The 18,129-nt window shown below is 44.2% G+C and overlaps 1 protein-coding gene across 2 annotated transcripts in view; it reads left to right on the forward strand.

Moving 5' to 3' along the window:
- rpa1 (replication protein A1) overlaps window positions 1–18,129 on the forward strand; it is a 97,664-nt gene that overhangs the window by 52,573 nt on the left and 26,962 nt on the right. For both annotated transcript variants that reach the window (XM_055657648.1, XM_055657649.1), the window contains 3 exons: window positions 10,112–10,180; window positions 13,559–13,751; window positions 14,174–14,313. In XM_055657648.1, coding sequence (XP_055513623.1) covers window positions 10,112–10,180; window positions 13,559–13,751; window positions 14,174–14,313 — 402 coding nt within the window. The remainder of the gene's footprint in view (window positions 1–10,111; window positions 10,181–13,558; window positions 13,752–14,173; window positions 14,314–18,129) is intronic.

Consider the following 18,129-nt stretch of genomic DNA (forward strand, 5'->3'; position numbering starts at 1 on the left):
TCATGGGCATCACCAGTTGCTGGGTGTCTTCTCTGGTGATGCTCTGTCAGGCCTGTATTGCAGCCATCTTTAGCTTTTGCTTGTTTTGGGGGCTAGTCCCCTTCAGTTTTCTCTTCAGCATATAAAAGAATGCTCAATTGGGTTCAGATCAGGTGATTGACTTGGCCACTGAAGAATTGACCTTTGTTGCTTTAGCAGTATGTTTAGGATCATTGTCTTGCTGTAGAATGAACCGCCGGCCAATGCGTTTGAGGCATTTGTTTGAACATTTGCTACTACAGGTGCACAACCTTTTATCCGGTGTTCCAGAAACCGAAAAGCTCCGAAAACCGGCCATTTTTTCCAGATGTCGTCTGCGCACCAAAGCTCGCGTTTGGCGCCAAAGTTGACCCAAAACGACCCACGGTCAACCCAGGTCTGTACTACTGTAGCGGCTGCCTCCTCCCTGGAGACCGGGAGACGCTTAAACATCTGTAAATCATTGCTTAAATGTTAGTCAGTTAGTTTGGAGGGCTTTTATGTGAAGGGGGGGTGAAGGGGTAAACTTTAATTCTTAGTCCCCTACCTGGTCGGAAAGGCGGGGAGCGGTCAATGCCTTACCGGGTCGCCGTGCAGTAAGCTCCGCAGCGCTGTGGCCGTTGGGGCTGCGGGCGGCGCCAGTTGTAGTTCCGACCCCGGCAACTCTACCCCTGGCTGCGAGGCGCTCCAAATCCAGCGCGGCCTGCGGCCGGACGCCCCAGCTCCGCAAATGTCGGGAGTCGGCAGCGTCGCAGCGCTGGGAAACCAGCGGGGAGCGGGCAATGCCTTACCGGGTCGCCGTGCGGCAAGCTCCGGAGCGCTGTGGCCGCCGACACACAACATCGCGGAGCGTCGCTGGATTTGGAGCCAGGGGTAGAGTTGCCGGGGTTGGAGCTCCAACCGGTGCCGCCCGCAGCCGGACGGAGCCCCCAACTCCGCGGCTCCAAATCCAGCGACGCTCCGCGATGTTGTGTGTCGGCGGCCACAGCGTTCCGGAGCTTGCCGCACGGCGACCCGGTAAGGCATTGCCTGCTCCCCGCTGGTATCCCAGCGCTGCGACGCTGCCGACTCCCGACATTCCCGGAGCTGGGACGTCCGACCGCGGGCCGCGCTGGATTTGGAGCCGCGCAGCCAGGGGTAGAGTTGCCGGGGTCGGAGCTCCAAGCGGCGCCGCCCGCGGCCGGACGGAGCCCCCAGCTCCGCGAGGTTGGGAGTCGCCGACCAGGTAGGGGACTAAGAATTAAAGTTTCCCCCTTCACCCCGACTCCACCACCACCACCACCACATAAAATCCCTCCAAACTAACTGACTAACATTTATGCAATGAGTCTCCCGGTCACCCGGGAGGAGGCAGCAGCTCCAGACTTTTCAAGCCGCCCGCGCTACCTACCTAATCTACGCTAAAAATCTTCCATTCTGAAATCCGAAAATGTCCGAAATCCGACAAGTGTCTGGTCCCAAGGCTTTCGGATAAAAGGTTGTGCACCTGTACCATCAGCAGTTGTATCATCAATGAAGATGAGTGAGCCAGTACCTTCAGCAGCCGTACATGCCCAGGCCATAACTGTTTCACAGATGAGGTGGTATACTTTGGATCTTGGGCAGTTCCTTCTCTCCTCCATACTTTGCTCTTGCCATCACTCTGATATATGTTAATCTTTGTGTCATCTGTCCACAAGACCTTTTTCGAGAACTGTGGTTGCTCTTTTAAGTACTTCTTGGCAAACTGAAACCCGGCCATCCTATTTTTGCGGCTAATCAGTAGTTTGCATCCTGCAGTTTAGCCTCTATATTTTTGTTCATGCAGTCTTCTGCGGACAGTGGTCATTGACAAATCCACACCTGACTCCTGAAGAGTGTTTCTGATCTGTCGGACACGTGTTTGGGGCTTTTTATTTATTATGGAGAGAATTCTTCTGTCATCAGTTATGGAGGTCTTTCTTGGCCTGCCAGTCCCTTTTGCGCTTAGTAAGGTCACCAGTGCTCTCTTTCTTCTTAATGATGTTCCAAACAGTTGATTTTGGTAAGCTTAAGGTTTGGCTTGTGTCTCCAACTGCTATATTCTTGTTTCTCGGTCTCATAATGGCTTCTTTGACTTTAATTGGCCCACCGTTGGTCCTCATGTTGATGAACAGCAATAAAAGTTTCCAAAGGTGATGGAAAGACTGCAGGAAAGACTAGGTGCTGAGAGCTCTCTTATACCTGCATTAAGGAGGCAATTAAACACACTGAGCAATTACAAATATCTGTGAAGCCATGTGTCCCAAACATTATGGTGCCCTGAAATGTAGGGGACTATGTTTAAACACAGCTGTAATTTATACATGGTGAAACCAAGATGTATAAAAATGGCCTTTAATAAAAATCTGGCAATGTGCGCTTTAACCGCATGTTTTTTCTATTACAAATCTCAAATTGTGGAGTACAGAAGCAAATAAATAAATAAATGATGGGTCTTTGTCCCAAACATGGAGGGCACTGTAGGTGAATGTAAGGGTAAGCGTCTTAACCTGAAACGTCACCTATTCCTTTTCTCCAGAGATGCTGCCTGACCTGTTGAGTTACTCCAGCATTTTATTTTTAAGAAGGAACTGCAAATGCTTGAAAATCGAAGGTAGACAAAATTAGCGAAACTCAGCGGGTGAGGCAGCATCTATGGAGAGAGGAGGAGATTTCCTGTTTTCTTTGCTCCATCGATGCTGCCTCACCCGCTGAGTTTCTCCAGCATTTTTGTCTACCAGCACTTTATGTGCATCTTTGGTCAGCTTCCATGGTTGTGCTCATTGCCCTGGTAATGGACTGGCACGGCTAAGTACATGGCGATTCCTCGTTTTTCCCTCAAAGATCAGCTAGTGCTGCTGTTACAGACCTGGATTGGGTCTTGGCTGGAGAGCCCACAATTTGTAGCTGAGTGTGGGTAGGCAGTCTGCTTCGACATGACTTCCTTGGCAGGAAGTATTATTCAAACTGTTGCCTGGGCACAGCTTTAGTTTGCTTTTTCTCATTGCCTTCCAAACCTTTCTCGCCATCCAGAGTAGTTGGAACACATTTGTGGCTAAAGATAACAAATGATTGGATTGAATAGCACCGCTTTCTTGCCTTCTCTTATTCCAAGCTTTGGGTCCACAATCTGCTGCCTTCCTTGGGAGCCCCCAACTCCAAATACTGAAAGGTTATTACTAGCTCTGAGTTCCAGGGTTCCTTCTATCTGGGAATGGGAAAGGCAGAAACAAAATAAACCAAATTAAGGTGGTTATAAAACTATAAGGCATCGATAGGTTAAACATAAATAAGATGCCTACATTTGATGGAAATAGATACGTGAGTGTGTAGTATTTTACCCTGAGTCAGTGTATCATGACCAGAGAACATAGGTTTAAGATGAGAGGGGAAATAGGAACCCAAAGTGCAAGTTTTTCGCTGAAGGTGGAGGATATATGGAACAAACTGCCAGAGGAGGTAGTTGAGGCAGGTACTACAGCATTTAAAAGACATTTGGACAGGTACATGCATTGGAAAGGTTTCAAGGGATGTTGGGCCAAATGCGGGCAGGTGGGACTAGTGTAGATGGGGCATCTTAGTTAGCATTGGCAAGTCGGGCTGAAGGTCCTGTTTCAATGCTCTATGACTAGTGCAAGAATTCTGTGCAAATCTCTACTTCACAAGTGCGGAGAATATGGCCATTCACTCACTAATGTAAGGAATGAATAAGGCAAATGAACAGGCATATTTAAGAGGAAGTTTTATTCCCACTCAGATGCACAGAATGAATAGCTTGTGGTAGGGTCGGGGCACTTCATAAAGAAATTCAAAAATGTCACCTCATTCAGGACCATCAAGTGTTTAAGACTAAAAATGTTGCCAGACAGGATAAGATTCCTTTTGTTCTGGAGTCCTTGTGCAATATCGTTAAAGTTTAGTCTACCACAATTTTGAAAATATTTTTAAGATCAATGTACACAGCGGAAAGATACTGAATTATGAGAGCAGATCATAGTCTCCATTAAACAGTTGACCTTAGACCCTGAAACAACTCAAGATGAGTTTTGTCCCTGACTCTTCCAGTAATTTTTATTAATTATTCAGTCTCTGGTCACCAGCGAGACCAGCATTTACTGCCCGTTCCAAATTGCTCTCTGGCAAACGGTCTTACATTGATGCTGCCCATGTTGGGGAGGTACCACCAGGATTTGATCCAGTGACCATGAAGGTAGGGCATAAGGGCAATGAACCAGCAGCTCAACGAGAGAGGACTAAAAGCAATGCTCTTCCTATGTGTCTTCTGGCGTAATCCTCTGGAGTGGTGGTGTTCAGTTGGGATACTGTGAAAGGAGTTGAGACAGGTTTTTGAAGTCCACTGCTGGTTGAAGGAGTGACTGTTTAGCATTGATTGTTATCTGGGTGATGTCAAGCTTATTCATTTGTTGATGGTTGTGTACACATCCAGGCAAGTGGAAAACATTCTGTTACTCTCCTGGCCTACCTTGTCAGAAGGCAAGATGTTTTCTGCCATCTGGCTAGATCAAGTAAGTCAGTGGTGAGATCTCCAGAACGTGAGATTCGGGAATGACAAAGACATTGAATTTATTTGGACAAGTATATGGATAGGAAGTGTTTAGAGGCATGTGGGCCAAATGCAGGCAAATGCGACTAGCCTGGAAAGCCAACTTGGTGAACATGGATAAGTTGGGCCAAAGGGCCTGTTTCCATCTGCAGATGAATCTGACTTGTATTGAATGTCAAGGGAACGCTTTAAATTTAGATGGTCTTCTGAGTGACATTAAATGCTCAGTATATTGGTTTATTATTGTCATTTGTATAGTGTGTGTGTGTGTATATATAATATGTATGTATGTGTCGATGGTGACACCGGGACCTCGCGGGTCCCTGTTGGGAGACCGCTTTGCGGGGCACCGGCAACGGCGACTTCTCCCGCTCGAATTGCGGGGTTGAGAGTGACCTTACATCGCCCGGCGCGGCTTTAAATTGCCGCGGACTTGCTAGCATCTGCCGGGGGCTCCAACATCAAGACCCGGAGCAGGGCCTTGCATCGCCCGGCATGGCTTTAAATGGCCGCGGATTTGCTAGCGCCCGCCGGGGGCTTTGACTCTGACATCGGGAGAAGAATAGAGAGCAGGGAGAGACAAGACTTTGCCTTCCATCACAGTGAGGAGGAGATTCACTGTGATGGATGTTTGTGCAAATTGTGTTGGTGTGGGTCTTGGTTCTTTTCTTGTATGGCTACAGAAACCAAATTTCGTTTGAACCTCATGTGAGGTTCAAATGACAAATAAATGGTATTGTATATTATTGTATTGTATTGAGAGAGAGAGAGAAAGCTCAGATTTTTTTTTAAAAGCGCAAGGGCTGTAAAAAGGTAGATTGGAAGATCAAAAAATGTGTCCCAAGTATGATGTCCATTCAAGAGTCCAATAACAGCGGGAAGAGGCTGTTCTTGAATTTGGTGGTTCATTGCTTTCAAGCTTTCCTTTCTTTGCCTGATGGGAGAGGTGTACAGAGGGAACGACAAGGGATATGAGTGGTCCTTGATTGATGGCTGCTTTCCCGAGGCAGCGTGATGTCAAGATAGAATCAATGGGGTGGAGGGGGGGATGAGGCTGGTTTGCGTAACACATTGGGTTGTGTTCCCAGCTCTGCAATTCCATGTTGCCTTGGGCAGAGCAGTTGCCAACCAAGCTGTTACACATCCAATAAGATGATCTCTATGGTGCATCTGTAGAAATTGGTAAGAGTCATTTTGAGATGTGCTGAATTTTTGTGGGTCCAGGAGTGAGGAGATGAGTTTGGTTGGAATAATGATTTGAAGGCAAAGGAGTCTGGCGTAGATGTCCGTGTTGGCATATGTTCCAGGAATGAATGTTAAGGCCATGAAGATTGGTCTTCTGCGGTCTTGTTGCAGCAAATTGCAGTGAATCAATGCTATCTGTGACCATAATTAGTCAGTTGAAGCACTTCATGAGGGTGTCAAAGCCACCAGGCAGTAGTCATTTTGGCACCCTATCTTGTTTTTCATCTATCGTATAATTTTGACCCCCCTCTTGTTACTGGACGAGGGTTACTTTGTCTCTAGAATTGGAGTTTTAAGATACTACTATTCTTCAACGAATATTTTTGCAAGTGATCCTCTGATGAAGTGAATGTCAATGAAAAAGCACCTAAGGTAATCATTATATGACATTGTCCTGAATAACCCCTGCAACAATATCCTAATTTAGAACATAGAATAATATAACACTGGAACAAGCTCTTTGGCCCATGATGTCAGCAAGATATGGCAAATCAAACTAATCTCTTCTGCCTGCAAGTGATCCATAACCCTCCATTCCCTGTATATTCATGTGCCTATCTAAAAGCTTTTTAAATGCCACTATCGTATTTGCTTTCACCACCACCACTGGTAGCATATTCCAGGCACTAACCACTCTTTTGTCGTTTAACGAAAGTTGCTCCCCTCATCGACCAAACTTTTTCCCCCTTTCACCTTGATCCCTCTCGTACTTGACATTTCCCCCGTGGGAAAAAGATTCTGACTTGCTATCTATGCCCCTCAATTTTATATCCTTCTCTTGGGTCTCTCCTCAACGTCCGATTCTAGAGAAAGCAATCTAATTTTGTCCGGCCTATTCTTGAGCTAATAGCCTCTAATCCAGACAGCATTCTCCTAAACCTCTTCTGCTCCCTCACCAAAACTTCAACATTCTTTCTGTAATGAGGCTTCCAGAAAAGATCTCAAGATAATAACCACCAAATGTTGCCACCATTTTCCTTTGTACTGGATTTACATGCACCTCATCCGCATTCCCATTGACTACAATTTTGCTGGGATTTTTTTATGCTACTTCTGGTGACATGGTAACAACAGGATTCTTGGCAGACATTCAAAATTTGCATTTATATCTTTTTATTATAATAAGATGCAAATAATAAATTGTGTATAATCTTGGATCTTCTGATTTGCAAATTTTAAAGTCTGTAATAAATTGTAGACATGGTTTAATTTCCTGGAGTAGTTTTGAATTTTTCATACAATCCAGATAGAGGATTGAGTGTGTAGCCTTGTTAGGGGTGCACCTGAATCTTCACTGCCGTTTATAGATTCTGAAATATATCAGCAGGGATCTGATTAATGCAGCAAGGAAGAGTTTGGGGTTGAAGTTACACGCATGGAATTTACATCCAAAAACTGGTACATGCAGGTGTTTATCCTCAACGCAAGACTTCACTTACTCTAATTACTAATTCCTAATCTAATTACTCTAATTAGACTCATCTCCGTCTATTCTTTCCTGTGCATAAATCAGGCCGCCCCTCAGATCTCTGAAATTTATTTGTTTCTTCCATTCTATATAGTAGAACAGAGCAGCACAGGAACAGGCCCTTCGGCCCACGATGTCTCAGCCAAATTTGATGCTAAGACCAACTCTTATCTGCCTGCACATTTCCCTCCAATTCGCTGTAAATCCATGTGCCTCCTCCAAAAGTCTCTTAAATACCATTGTTGTATCTGGGAAGCAGGTAACGAGTTGCTGCCCATTCGAACATGAACTGTACAAGTTGGGTTTATTTTGTGTATGTTGTACATATACAGCCAGGTGGCTGCTGTGAGTTGGGTTGTACCCTGCCTGTGGGTGCCTTTTTAATTTGGGTGTGGACATCAGGTCTGATTTGCTCTTTGGGATAATATTCTGGATATACTTTGATGTTTATTATTTGTACGTGGTTGCTTTGAGATTAGGTATGGTCAGTTTTTGACCTGTATGTGGCTAATTTATATTTATGCTTCCATGTTTGGCAATTCCCAGCTTTTCTAACCCCCAAAAAAGTAACTCGGCCAAGGCACACCCCAACTCTCAGCAATCACGCAGGTGTATCTGTCTAACCTAAGTTTTAAAAAATCGGACTCCTACAGGTCAAGTCCGAGCAACGTCTTTATCTGGTACAGAATCCTTTTTTGTTTCATCCTGAACAGTTGATGCAAGTCATACAGAAACTAAATAACGTGGTATATTAACAGTGTGCTCTTCCCAATCTAAGTGAGCCTGAAGCATTCTTAGCGTTAATGTTCTAAATGTGTTCACAGTCAGTTTAGCACCTCTCCCTTTGACAGGTCTTGATGTATTGCATCTGATTCATACTGTTTTGAGTTCAGCATTTTTGCATTTGGGTATGGATTTTCACCGCTATCAACTGGGCTATAATTTTAAAGTGGATTGTACGCTCTTCATAGAATCCACCTAATTTCCGAAAGCTTTATCAGCTTGAAATATTAGTCCTGTTTCTCTGCAAAGATGCTGCAATCTTACTGAATGTTCCAGCATTCAGTTTTTACTATGTTTTTGAAGTTGTTCTAAACTGAGATTTTTACTTGTAGCTTTTTTTTTACATTTGCTGTTTTACTGCTACTTTAACTTTATATCCTTACAAGTTCATGATAGAATCTGCAGATTCATTTATTCTGCGATTGCAGCATTAGCAACACTGTAATCTCAGTTTTATTTTCTAACTTAAACAAAATGTTCTTGCCTTCTGTTAATGCTGCTTTTCAATTTTGTAGATCATGGTAGCACAGCTGTGGGGGGTGGGTGCTGGCAGATTATTTTTGCTCAAGATTCCAGCATCTGCAGTCTCTTGTGTCTCCAATGTTGATTTTAGATTGAATCATCAGGGGTATTCCATTACTACTCTGAACATTCTCCATCCTAATTAGAAGCTTTCAACAGAAGGATTTACAGTGATCAGATCTGGATATTGTCTTTTTATGTACTAGGGATGCCAAATATTGGTACTTTCAGCTGTCGGGAGCCTTTTCATACTTGTATGTGCTGCATTAAACTCTTTTTACTCTTTTAATTTCTTCCAACATTTGTAAGAGATGTATGTTATCATTAAATAGGAAACTTTGAGGGGAGAAAAAAAGCTTCCATTTATTTTCAATAGCTTAAATTATTTTTCAATGATCAATACAAAGATATTGTTTTAGATGCTGCTGTGATTTTCAAAGTTCACAAATTTATTGGAATAGAGTAGAACTGTAATAGTCTGGCACCTTTGACTGGCCATACAGGCTCAGCAGATTTTCTGGACTGTCAAATGATACTTATTAATCTTCCCCCCCCCCCCCACTTTTTTTAAACAAGCTACACATTGTATAATACATTTTCCAGGAACTCTGCTTTTAAAGGCTTGAACATTGACCTCCAATTTCCGGCAGCCCTTGCTGTTTACTCCTCTGCTCTCCCTCAGCCCTCTGGCTCCTCCTCTTCCTTTCTCCTTTCTTCTCCCCACCCTGCCCCCACCCAACATCAGTCTGGAGAAGGGTTTCGGCCCGAAACGTTGCCTATAAATAAAGTTCTATCGTATCATAAACTATCTACGTTCCTAACCCTTGGTGTTTCAAACCCAAACCTTGTCTCTGTGCACACAGTCCGGAGCCTCACCTGTATTCTGCGCCACTGTGGCAGGGCACCCTATTCATTTCCCAGTTCACAGATGGCCGATATGTGAACCAGATGTCAAACAGTCACTGTTTCGAACATAGACACAAAATGCTGGAGTAACTCGAGCATCATCTCTGGACAGAAGGAATGGATGACGTTTTGGGTCGAGCCGCTTCTTCAGACTGAGAGTCAGGGGAGAGGGAGCTGAGATATTCCAGATGAATTACTCCAACATATTGTGTCCATCTTCGGTGTAAACCAGCATCTGCAGTTCCTTCCTACACACTACGGTTTTGAACAATCAGATGTCACATTATTAAAGTTTTACTGTACTTTAACCATTGTTTTTTAATGAACAGCATTAAAAATTATTATACATGAAAGTTATCACACAAATGAAGTGTCATTTCTCGCCAAGTTACCGGCACAGTAATTTCTTGTTCTTAGCCTCTCTGAGACAGTTCCTGACTGAGGAATAGTGTTTTGTACACTGTTGGAGGGGTGTAGTGAAATGCTGTTTTACCTGCTGGTGGTTATTAATGGCTTCAATAAACGCTGATTAATTTTGTGCTTAATTTAAGTTCTTCTTAAATGGATGCAGAATTCCTATTGATTTGAATTGCTTTATTTTACAGGGTGAAATTAGAGCCACGGTTTTCACTGATCAAGTGGACAGGTTTTTTCCGATCATTGAAGTAAATAAGGTAAAGATACCTTTACTTTGAAATTCATAATCCATGATAGCATTTAATACATTGAAATAATAGACAGAGTTTTGTATTTTTAAAATATCTTCCAGCTGGTGCTGGAGAAACTGCAGAGAAGGTTACCTTGGAAATGGCAAAATACTATAATAACATTGGAGTCAGTACAAAGCAGATTCACCAGGCTAATTCCTGGGATGAAAGGGTTATCCATGCCACAGAGACCAAATAGTTTGAGCTAGTTTGCATCTCTTGGAGTTTGGAAGAATGAGTGGGGATCCCATTCAAACATGAGAATCCAAGGGTGATGATGAGAGGGTGCCTGACATCGTAAATGTTGGCTGGTCTCAAAGCTGGAATAACTCAGTGGGACAGGCAGCATCACTGGAGAGAAGGAATGATCTTGACTCGAAACGTCACCCAGGCCAATTGTTAAAGCAAGGTTTATCAAAAGAGCTTATTTAATTATTTCCAGTCAACCTCCTTATTTCGTGACATAATTATGTCATGAAGAGAGCCCACGGTATCAAATGTCAAGTCAAGAGTCGAGAGAGTTTATTGTCATGTGTCCCAGATAGGACAATGAAATTCTTGCTTGCTGTAGCACAAGCATGAATACATAGCAGCTCAGTGTGTAGAGGCACCAAATATGGTGAACAAATGGGTTACTTTATTCAGGCATAATAGCACGTTAGTCCTCGAACACAAAGTTGTTACTTCTGAGAGGCTGTTGCCTCGTGGGCTGGAGCTGTAGGCACCAAATATGGTGAACAAATGGGTTACTTTATTCAGGCATAATAAGTTTGTTGTACAGTGCCCAAGCACTGGGTTAGTGCCACAATCCAACACAAAGATTGTCTTACTTCAGAGTTTGTTTTGCTGTTTAATAGCCTCTGTGGGGAAGAAGCTGTTCCTGAGCTTTCAGGCTCCTGTACCCCTACTGATGGCAGCAGAGAGATGAGTGTGGCCAAGATGGTGTGGGTCCTTGATGTTGGCAACCTTTTTGAGGCAGCGACTGCAATAGATCCCTTCGATGGTGGGGAGGTCAGAGCCGATAATGGACTGGGCAGTGTTCACAACTTTCTGCATTCATTTCCGCTCCAGGACGCTCAAGTTGCCAAACCAAGCCACGATGCAACCAGTGAGCATGCTCTCTGTGCACCTGTGGAAGTTCGAGAGAGTCCTCTTTGACATACTGACTGTTATCAAGCGCTGATGTGCTTTCTTTATAATTGCATCAGTGTGCTGGGACCAGGAAAGATCTTCGGAAATATGCACGCTCAGGAATTTTAAGTTCTTGACTCTTTCCACTCTTGACTCTTGATGTAAACGGGACTGTGGGTCCCCATCCTACCCCTTCCAAAGTCCACAATCAGTTCCTTGGTTTTGCTGGTGTTGAGGGCCAGGTTATTGTGCCGTCACCATTTGGTCAATCGGTCGATCTCACTTCTATACTCTGACTCGTCACCATCAGTGATTCGTCCTACAACAGTGGTGTCATCGGCGAACTTGATGATAGAGTTCACACCATGGGCTATGCAGTCATGAGAATAGAGTGAATACAGCAGGGGAGTATAGAGTGAGCACACAGCCCATGTGACGAGAGGCACATTTCCATTCAGACAAGGGTCGGGATGCTTGCAGAGGGATGCTCAGCCAATTGCAGACTACTATCACGTTGCATTTGGCAATAAAGGGGGCTCTGGTTTGGACGAGGGGATTCTTCACGTTGCAGATTTGCTTTGAAGGCTTGTGGCCAAGTTTGCGGATTATACGAAAATAGGTGGAGGGGCAGGTAGTGGAGAGAAAGCAAGGGCTCTGCAGAGGGACTTGGACAGGTTGGGAGTGTGGGCATAGAAGTGACAGATGTAGCATAGTGTGAGGTCATGCATTTTGGTAGTAGGAATAAAGCCGTAGACTATTTTCTAAATGTGGAGGGAATCCAGAAATCTGTGGTGCAAAGGTCTTGGGAGTACTGGTGCAGGATTCCCAAAAAGTTAATCTGCTAGACTAATCAGTAGTAAAGAAAGCAAACTCAGTGCTAGTATTTATTTCAAGCGGGCTTGTATACAAAACAGGGATGTAATGCTGAGGCTCTGAGGTGCAGGTAAGGCCGCATATGGAATATTATGAGATGTGCTGTTTCTGGAGAGGGTGCAGAGAATGTTTACAAGAATGATCCTAGGAATGAGTAGGTTAACCTATGATGAACATTTGTTGGCACTGGGCTTGCACTCGCTGGAGTTTAGAAGAATGAGGGGGGACCCTCATTGAAACATACAGAATAGTGAAAGACTTAGATAGAGTGGATGTGGAGAGGATGTTTCCACTAGTGGGATAGTCTAGGACTAGAGGTCATAGTCTCAGAATTTAAGGACATTCTTTTAGGAAGGAGATGAGCAGAAATGTCTTCAGTCAGTGGGTTGTGAATCTGTGGAATGATTAGCCATAGAAGGCTGTAGTCAGTGGTTATATTTAAGGAGAGATAGATAGATTCTTGATTAATACAGGTGTCAAAGATTATGGCGAGAAGGCAGGAGAATGCGGTTAGGGGGGAGAGTTTGATCAGCCATGATTGAATGGCGGGGTCGACGATGGGCCAAATGGACTAATTCTACCCCGATCATTTATGATGTTAATTACCAAGAACATTTTCACTATTCTTGAAATTGTTCACTATTTTCTCCTTGCATGAACTGGTGGAAAAAATTTAAATATAACAAAGTGACAATGAGTATGTTACCCGGTTGTGGACTTGCTGCTTGCACATTTGTTTCTATTATCAATTTTGATTCATGGCCAGTGATCTACTCGATGTGTAGGAAGGAACTGCAGATGCTGGTTTACACTGAAGATAGACACAAAATGCTGCAGTAACTCAGCGGGTCAGACAGCATCTCGGGAGAAAAGGAATAGCTGACTTTTCGGGTCTGATCTGAAGAAGGCCTTGACCCAAAACGACACCTATTCCTTTTCTCCGGAGATGCTGCCTGACCTGCTAAGTTATTCCAGCTTTTTGTGTCTGTCTTAAGTAATCTACTGCGTGTGGGTCATTTATTGGGCACTAGTGTCAAATCGAGTAGGAGCACTTCATTCACTCGATGCAGCATGCCTCTTGACATTTTGGGAGTGCGAAAGACATTGCTTTCCCTTTTCTACTAGTTTCCCTCGTTTGAAATGAAAATCTTGCAAGCGTTATAGATGTGAGCAATCATGATCAATTTTTTGACTGAAGCTTCGCTCATGCCATGGCACTATTTTATATACAACCTGTCCGCAGAATTTTTTGTTTCTAGATATAAGAATTGAAGGTGTGTGGTCAAACTTGAGACAGGATATCAAGCTGAGTCTAAAAATGTGCACATTATGTTATTCCAGGTATATTTGGTATCAAAAGGAACATTGAAGACTGCTAACAAACAGTACACATCCGTGAAGAATGATTATGAGATGACATTTAACAATGAAACTTCCGTGATCCCGTGTGATGATGCAGATGACTTGCCCACAGTACAATTTGAGTTTGTACCAATTAATCAGCTTGAAAACATGAACAAAGATACGATGCTTGGTGAGGAATTCTGGTGGGAAATGTTGGTGTGGGGTTGTATAACAATATAACAAACTGTTATAGTACTGCTTCTGGTCACTGGATGGTGCTGCCTGAAAATAAGTTAATAGAAAATATGCTTTGGACGTTCTTTGCTAGTCTCCGCTGAAATAGTTTTTTTTAAATCTATAAATATGGAAATGGGTTAAATTGATGGAAAATAATTTGGCCGCTAGTTCCTGTAAAACAAATTAAATTGAGATGCTAAGAGTGCCAATGTGAATTGAAAATGGAGAAAAGGAGGTTTCAATACATGTTGATTCTGAAACATAACATTTCTGGGCACTTGAATTTATTTAAAAAAAAAAAAAAAATGTTGACTTTTTCTCTCATGCTGTGCTGTTTATTTTAAATTTTCACTTTTCAAAAAAATCTCATTCCAGATGTAATTGGAATCTGCAAGTCATTTGAAGACGTCAGTAAGATAACAGTGAGGTCAAATAATCGCGAGGTATCCAAGAGAAATGTCTACCTAATGGACATGTCTGGGAAAGTTGTCAGTGCTACACTGTGGGGAGAATATGTAAGAACCTTTTTCCAGAATTGACTAGTAGTTTTGCAGACTTTTAAGATAATGTGAATATTCTTACAACTAAATTTATGCTAATCAGTTATACCCTGTTAATTCTGTTTGCATAAACTGTGCTCAAGGTTTGAATGAAGCAGTGCGCATGCATCTTCTAATTGCAGCTTAAACCAATTTTTCGAAGCTAGGGTGTGACAAAGCGCGTACTGTGGAATTTGTTTCTTAACTCTTCCTGGGGACCTTGATAGCTCAACAAAATAAGTCACGAGATTAAGTTTAGTTTGGAGATACAGCATGGAAGCAGGCCCACCGAGTCTGACGACCAGCAATCCCCGCCCACTAACGCTATCCTACACGCGCTAGGGACAATTTTACAATTGTACCGAGCCAATTAACCTACAAACCTGTACATCTTTGGTGTGTGGGAAGAAATCGGAAGTCCCGGAGAAAACCCTCACAGGCCACGGGGAGAATGCACAAATTCCCTACAGACAGCGCCCATAGTCAGGATTGATCCCGGGTCTTTGGCGCTGTAAGGCAGCAACTTTGCCACTGTGCCGCCGACCACTTTTAATCAGAGAAAGGGCCCTGACCTGAACGGCAAGGAGGATGCAACAAAGTTGATTCTCAATCATCGCTGAAGTATAGCTTTGTTATTACTTGTAGGTTCGGTGTCAAATTTCATACATTTCCGTAACATCAGAAATATCAACAACATCAGCATCGATTGTTGTTTAAGGAATGGGTGGAAACATGGTTATTATTAGCATAATTGACAGTATACCTCCAAGGACATAATTATACCTTGTATGCTGTGATTTCCCTGCATAGCACGCAAAACATAGTTTTTCACTATCTGTAGATGAGACAATAATAAACCAATACCAAGATTTTCTGGCAGGGTTATCGTGAATATAAGATTCACAAACGAGGCCCATAGATTGGAGACAAAGAGAATAGCGGGGGGAAAAAAGTTTGGAATTAAAAATAGATAAAATATTCAAAGGTTTTAAATGGAGCAGATTTGAATGGGAAAATGTGAGATTGAACTCAAACTCAACCACAATGTAGACTGATTTAATGAGTGGGCAAAAATTGGTAGACAGATTGTAATATGGAGGAATGTGAAACTAATCACTCGATCAGTAAAAATGGGATAGCTACAGTGCCCTCCATAATGATTGGGACAAAGACCTGTCATTTATTTATTTGCCTCTGTGTTCCACAGTTTGAGATTTGTAAAAGAAAAAAAAAATCACATGTGGTTAAAGTGCACATTGTCAGATTTTATTAACGGGTGTTTTTAAACATTTTAGTTTCACCATGTAGAAATTACAGCTGTGTTTATACATACAGATGCTCCTCGACTTACGATGCTTCAACTTACGATATTTTTACTTTACGATGGTGCAAAAGCGATGCACATTCAGTAGAGACCGTACTTTGAGTTTTGAATATTGATCTTTTCACGGGCTAGGGATATGCGGTACGATACTCTTGTTATGCTGGGCAATGGCAGCGAGCCGCAGCTCCCAGTCAGCCACGCGATCACGAGTGTAAATAACGATGGCGCAGCGGTAGAGTTGCTGCCTTTCAGCGAATGCAGCTCTGGACAACCGGGTTTGACCCCGACTACGGGTGTTGTCTGTACGAAGTTTGTACGTTCTTCCCGTGACCAGCGTGGGTTTTCTCCGAGATCTACAGTTTCCTCCCACACTCCAAAGACGTACAGGTATGCAGGTTAATTGGCTTGGTAAATGTTAAAAAATGCCCCTAGTGTGCATAGGATAGTGTTAATATGCGGGGACTGCTGGTTAGCCGAAGGGCCTGTTTCCTCGCTGTATCTCTAAACTAAACTAAACCGATAGCACGGCCAGCGAGATGCCGCGCCTCTGCTTGCTTGCTGGACGCCGCCACTGACAAGACGCGCTCTGACGATTTGCTGACCAATGCCTTCTTGGGCAGCTGCACCAGCTGTGGTTGAGCCGATTATTGTTGCTGTCGACGGCCCATCTAGGCCGTTGCCCCCTTATCAGGCACTGGGCCAGCCTGAGGCAGGATGGTGCTGTTTCCACCGCCGCCTCCTCCCTCTGCGCCCTCGCCTCCCCATTAGCCGGGAAATTCCGGCTTCCTCAACTATGCCGGAGTAGCTCGGAACCCATTCTTTCCTTCTCTTTCTCTCGGTTCCAATCTCTCACTAGGAGCGGTCGAAACTTGTGGAGCGATGAGTGCCAGCAGCCAGAGGTTCTCCCCACACACCACAACACTCGTGTCACTTTGACAGCGCTAGTCCAGCGACTGCTGGAAAAAAGATCATTAAATGTTAAAAATCTCCAATTAATGTTTTTGCAATGTCAATCTTTGAGATTAAATTATCCTATATGAAAATGAATGTTTATCTAAAAATGAGAAGTAAACTTCACTTGCTGTTGCTGGAGTAGTGCTCTCAAAGTGACAATTTTGATAAAATTTATTTGCCACACAACCAGGGTCGGTGGAATTTGGGTTGTCTGCAGCGGTACAATAACAAAGAACACACAACCACAATAAAAATGTAACACAAACATCCACCACAGCATTCATCACTGTGGTGGAAGGCACAAAATTTGACCAGTCCTCCTCCATTTCCCCCCCGTGGACAGGACCAGAGTCCAGAGTCAGTCCAGGATCGGCTCTTCCTCACCGGAGACCGCGGCTTTAAGTTGGTGCAGGCCAGCGATAGAGATTTAAAGTCTCCGCCACAGCCAGAAGCACCGTAGACTGCAGGGCCGGCGGTCGAAGCTCCACTCCAGGGGTGATGTTAAGTTCACGCCGGGCCCGCGGTAGAAGTTAGCCGCGGGCCGACAGTGGTGGCTTCTTCTTCCCCCCCACCCCCTGGGTCCCCCACGAGGGATCCCGGGCTGTAGACGCCGCACCAGCTGGAGCTCTGCAGACCGTGACTTCAGGCTGCCGGCTGCCCCGGGCCAGCGAAAGTGAGCGCTCCCCTCCAGCGAGCCCCAGCGAGGGCTCACCCGCTCCACGACGAGAGTCCACGCTGCGCCCGCCGCTGATGCCCCGAGCGCGTCTCCGAGAAAGGCCGCGCCGATCCTTGATGTTAGGCCACGGGGGAGGCGACCTGGAAATAGTCGCCTCTCCATGGAGGAGGCGACCAAAGCAGTTTCCCCCTTCCACCCCCCACACAAAACACACCGAGAAACATCAAACACGTACTTTAAAACATTAAAAAAAAGTTGAAAAAACTAACACGCTGCTGACATGGCTGCTGCCAGAGCAGTGCCCCCTACAGCACCCCCTACAAGAATGCTGTGCTCACTTGATCACTACGATGTGCTGATGAAAAGGAATACTGTGTGCATAGAAACGCACCTCGAATACATATTGCTAAACAAAATGTTAGCAGAAGTGCTCAACATCAAGATCGTGCTGCTTCCCAAGAAAAGAAACGGACATGGCACAGCAGAAGAGAGAGAATGTTTGGTAGGTTAGGTATATTAAATGCATTTTCAACACAATATTTTCGATTTTCGATGGGTTTATTGGAACGTAACCCCTTCGTAAGTTGAGGAGCACCTGTAGTCCCCCCGCCCCCATTTCAAGACACCATAATGTTTGGGACACATGGCTTCACAGATGTTTGTAATTGCCTCCTTAATGCAGGTCTAAGAGTGCTCTCAGCACCTAGTCTTTCCGCCAGTCTTTTCATCACCTTTGGAAACTTTTATTGCTGTTTATCAAGATGGCGGACTGCGGGGGTGATGCGCCGTTGTGTATGGCTGCTCCTCCTGCGGTCCGTCCTTTCTCCCTTTTTTATTT

Source organism: Leucoraja erinacea, chromosome 28 (assembly GCF_028641065.1).
Source record: "Leucoraja erinacea ecotype New England chromosome 28, Leri_hhj_1, whole genome shotgun sequence".
NCBI lineage: Eukaryota > Metazoa > Chordata > Chondrichthyes > Rajiformes > Rajidae > Leucoraja > Leucoraja erinaceus.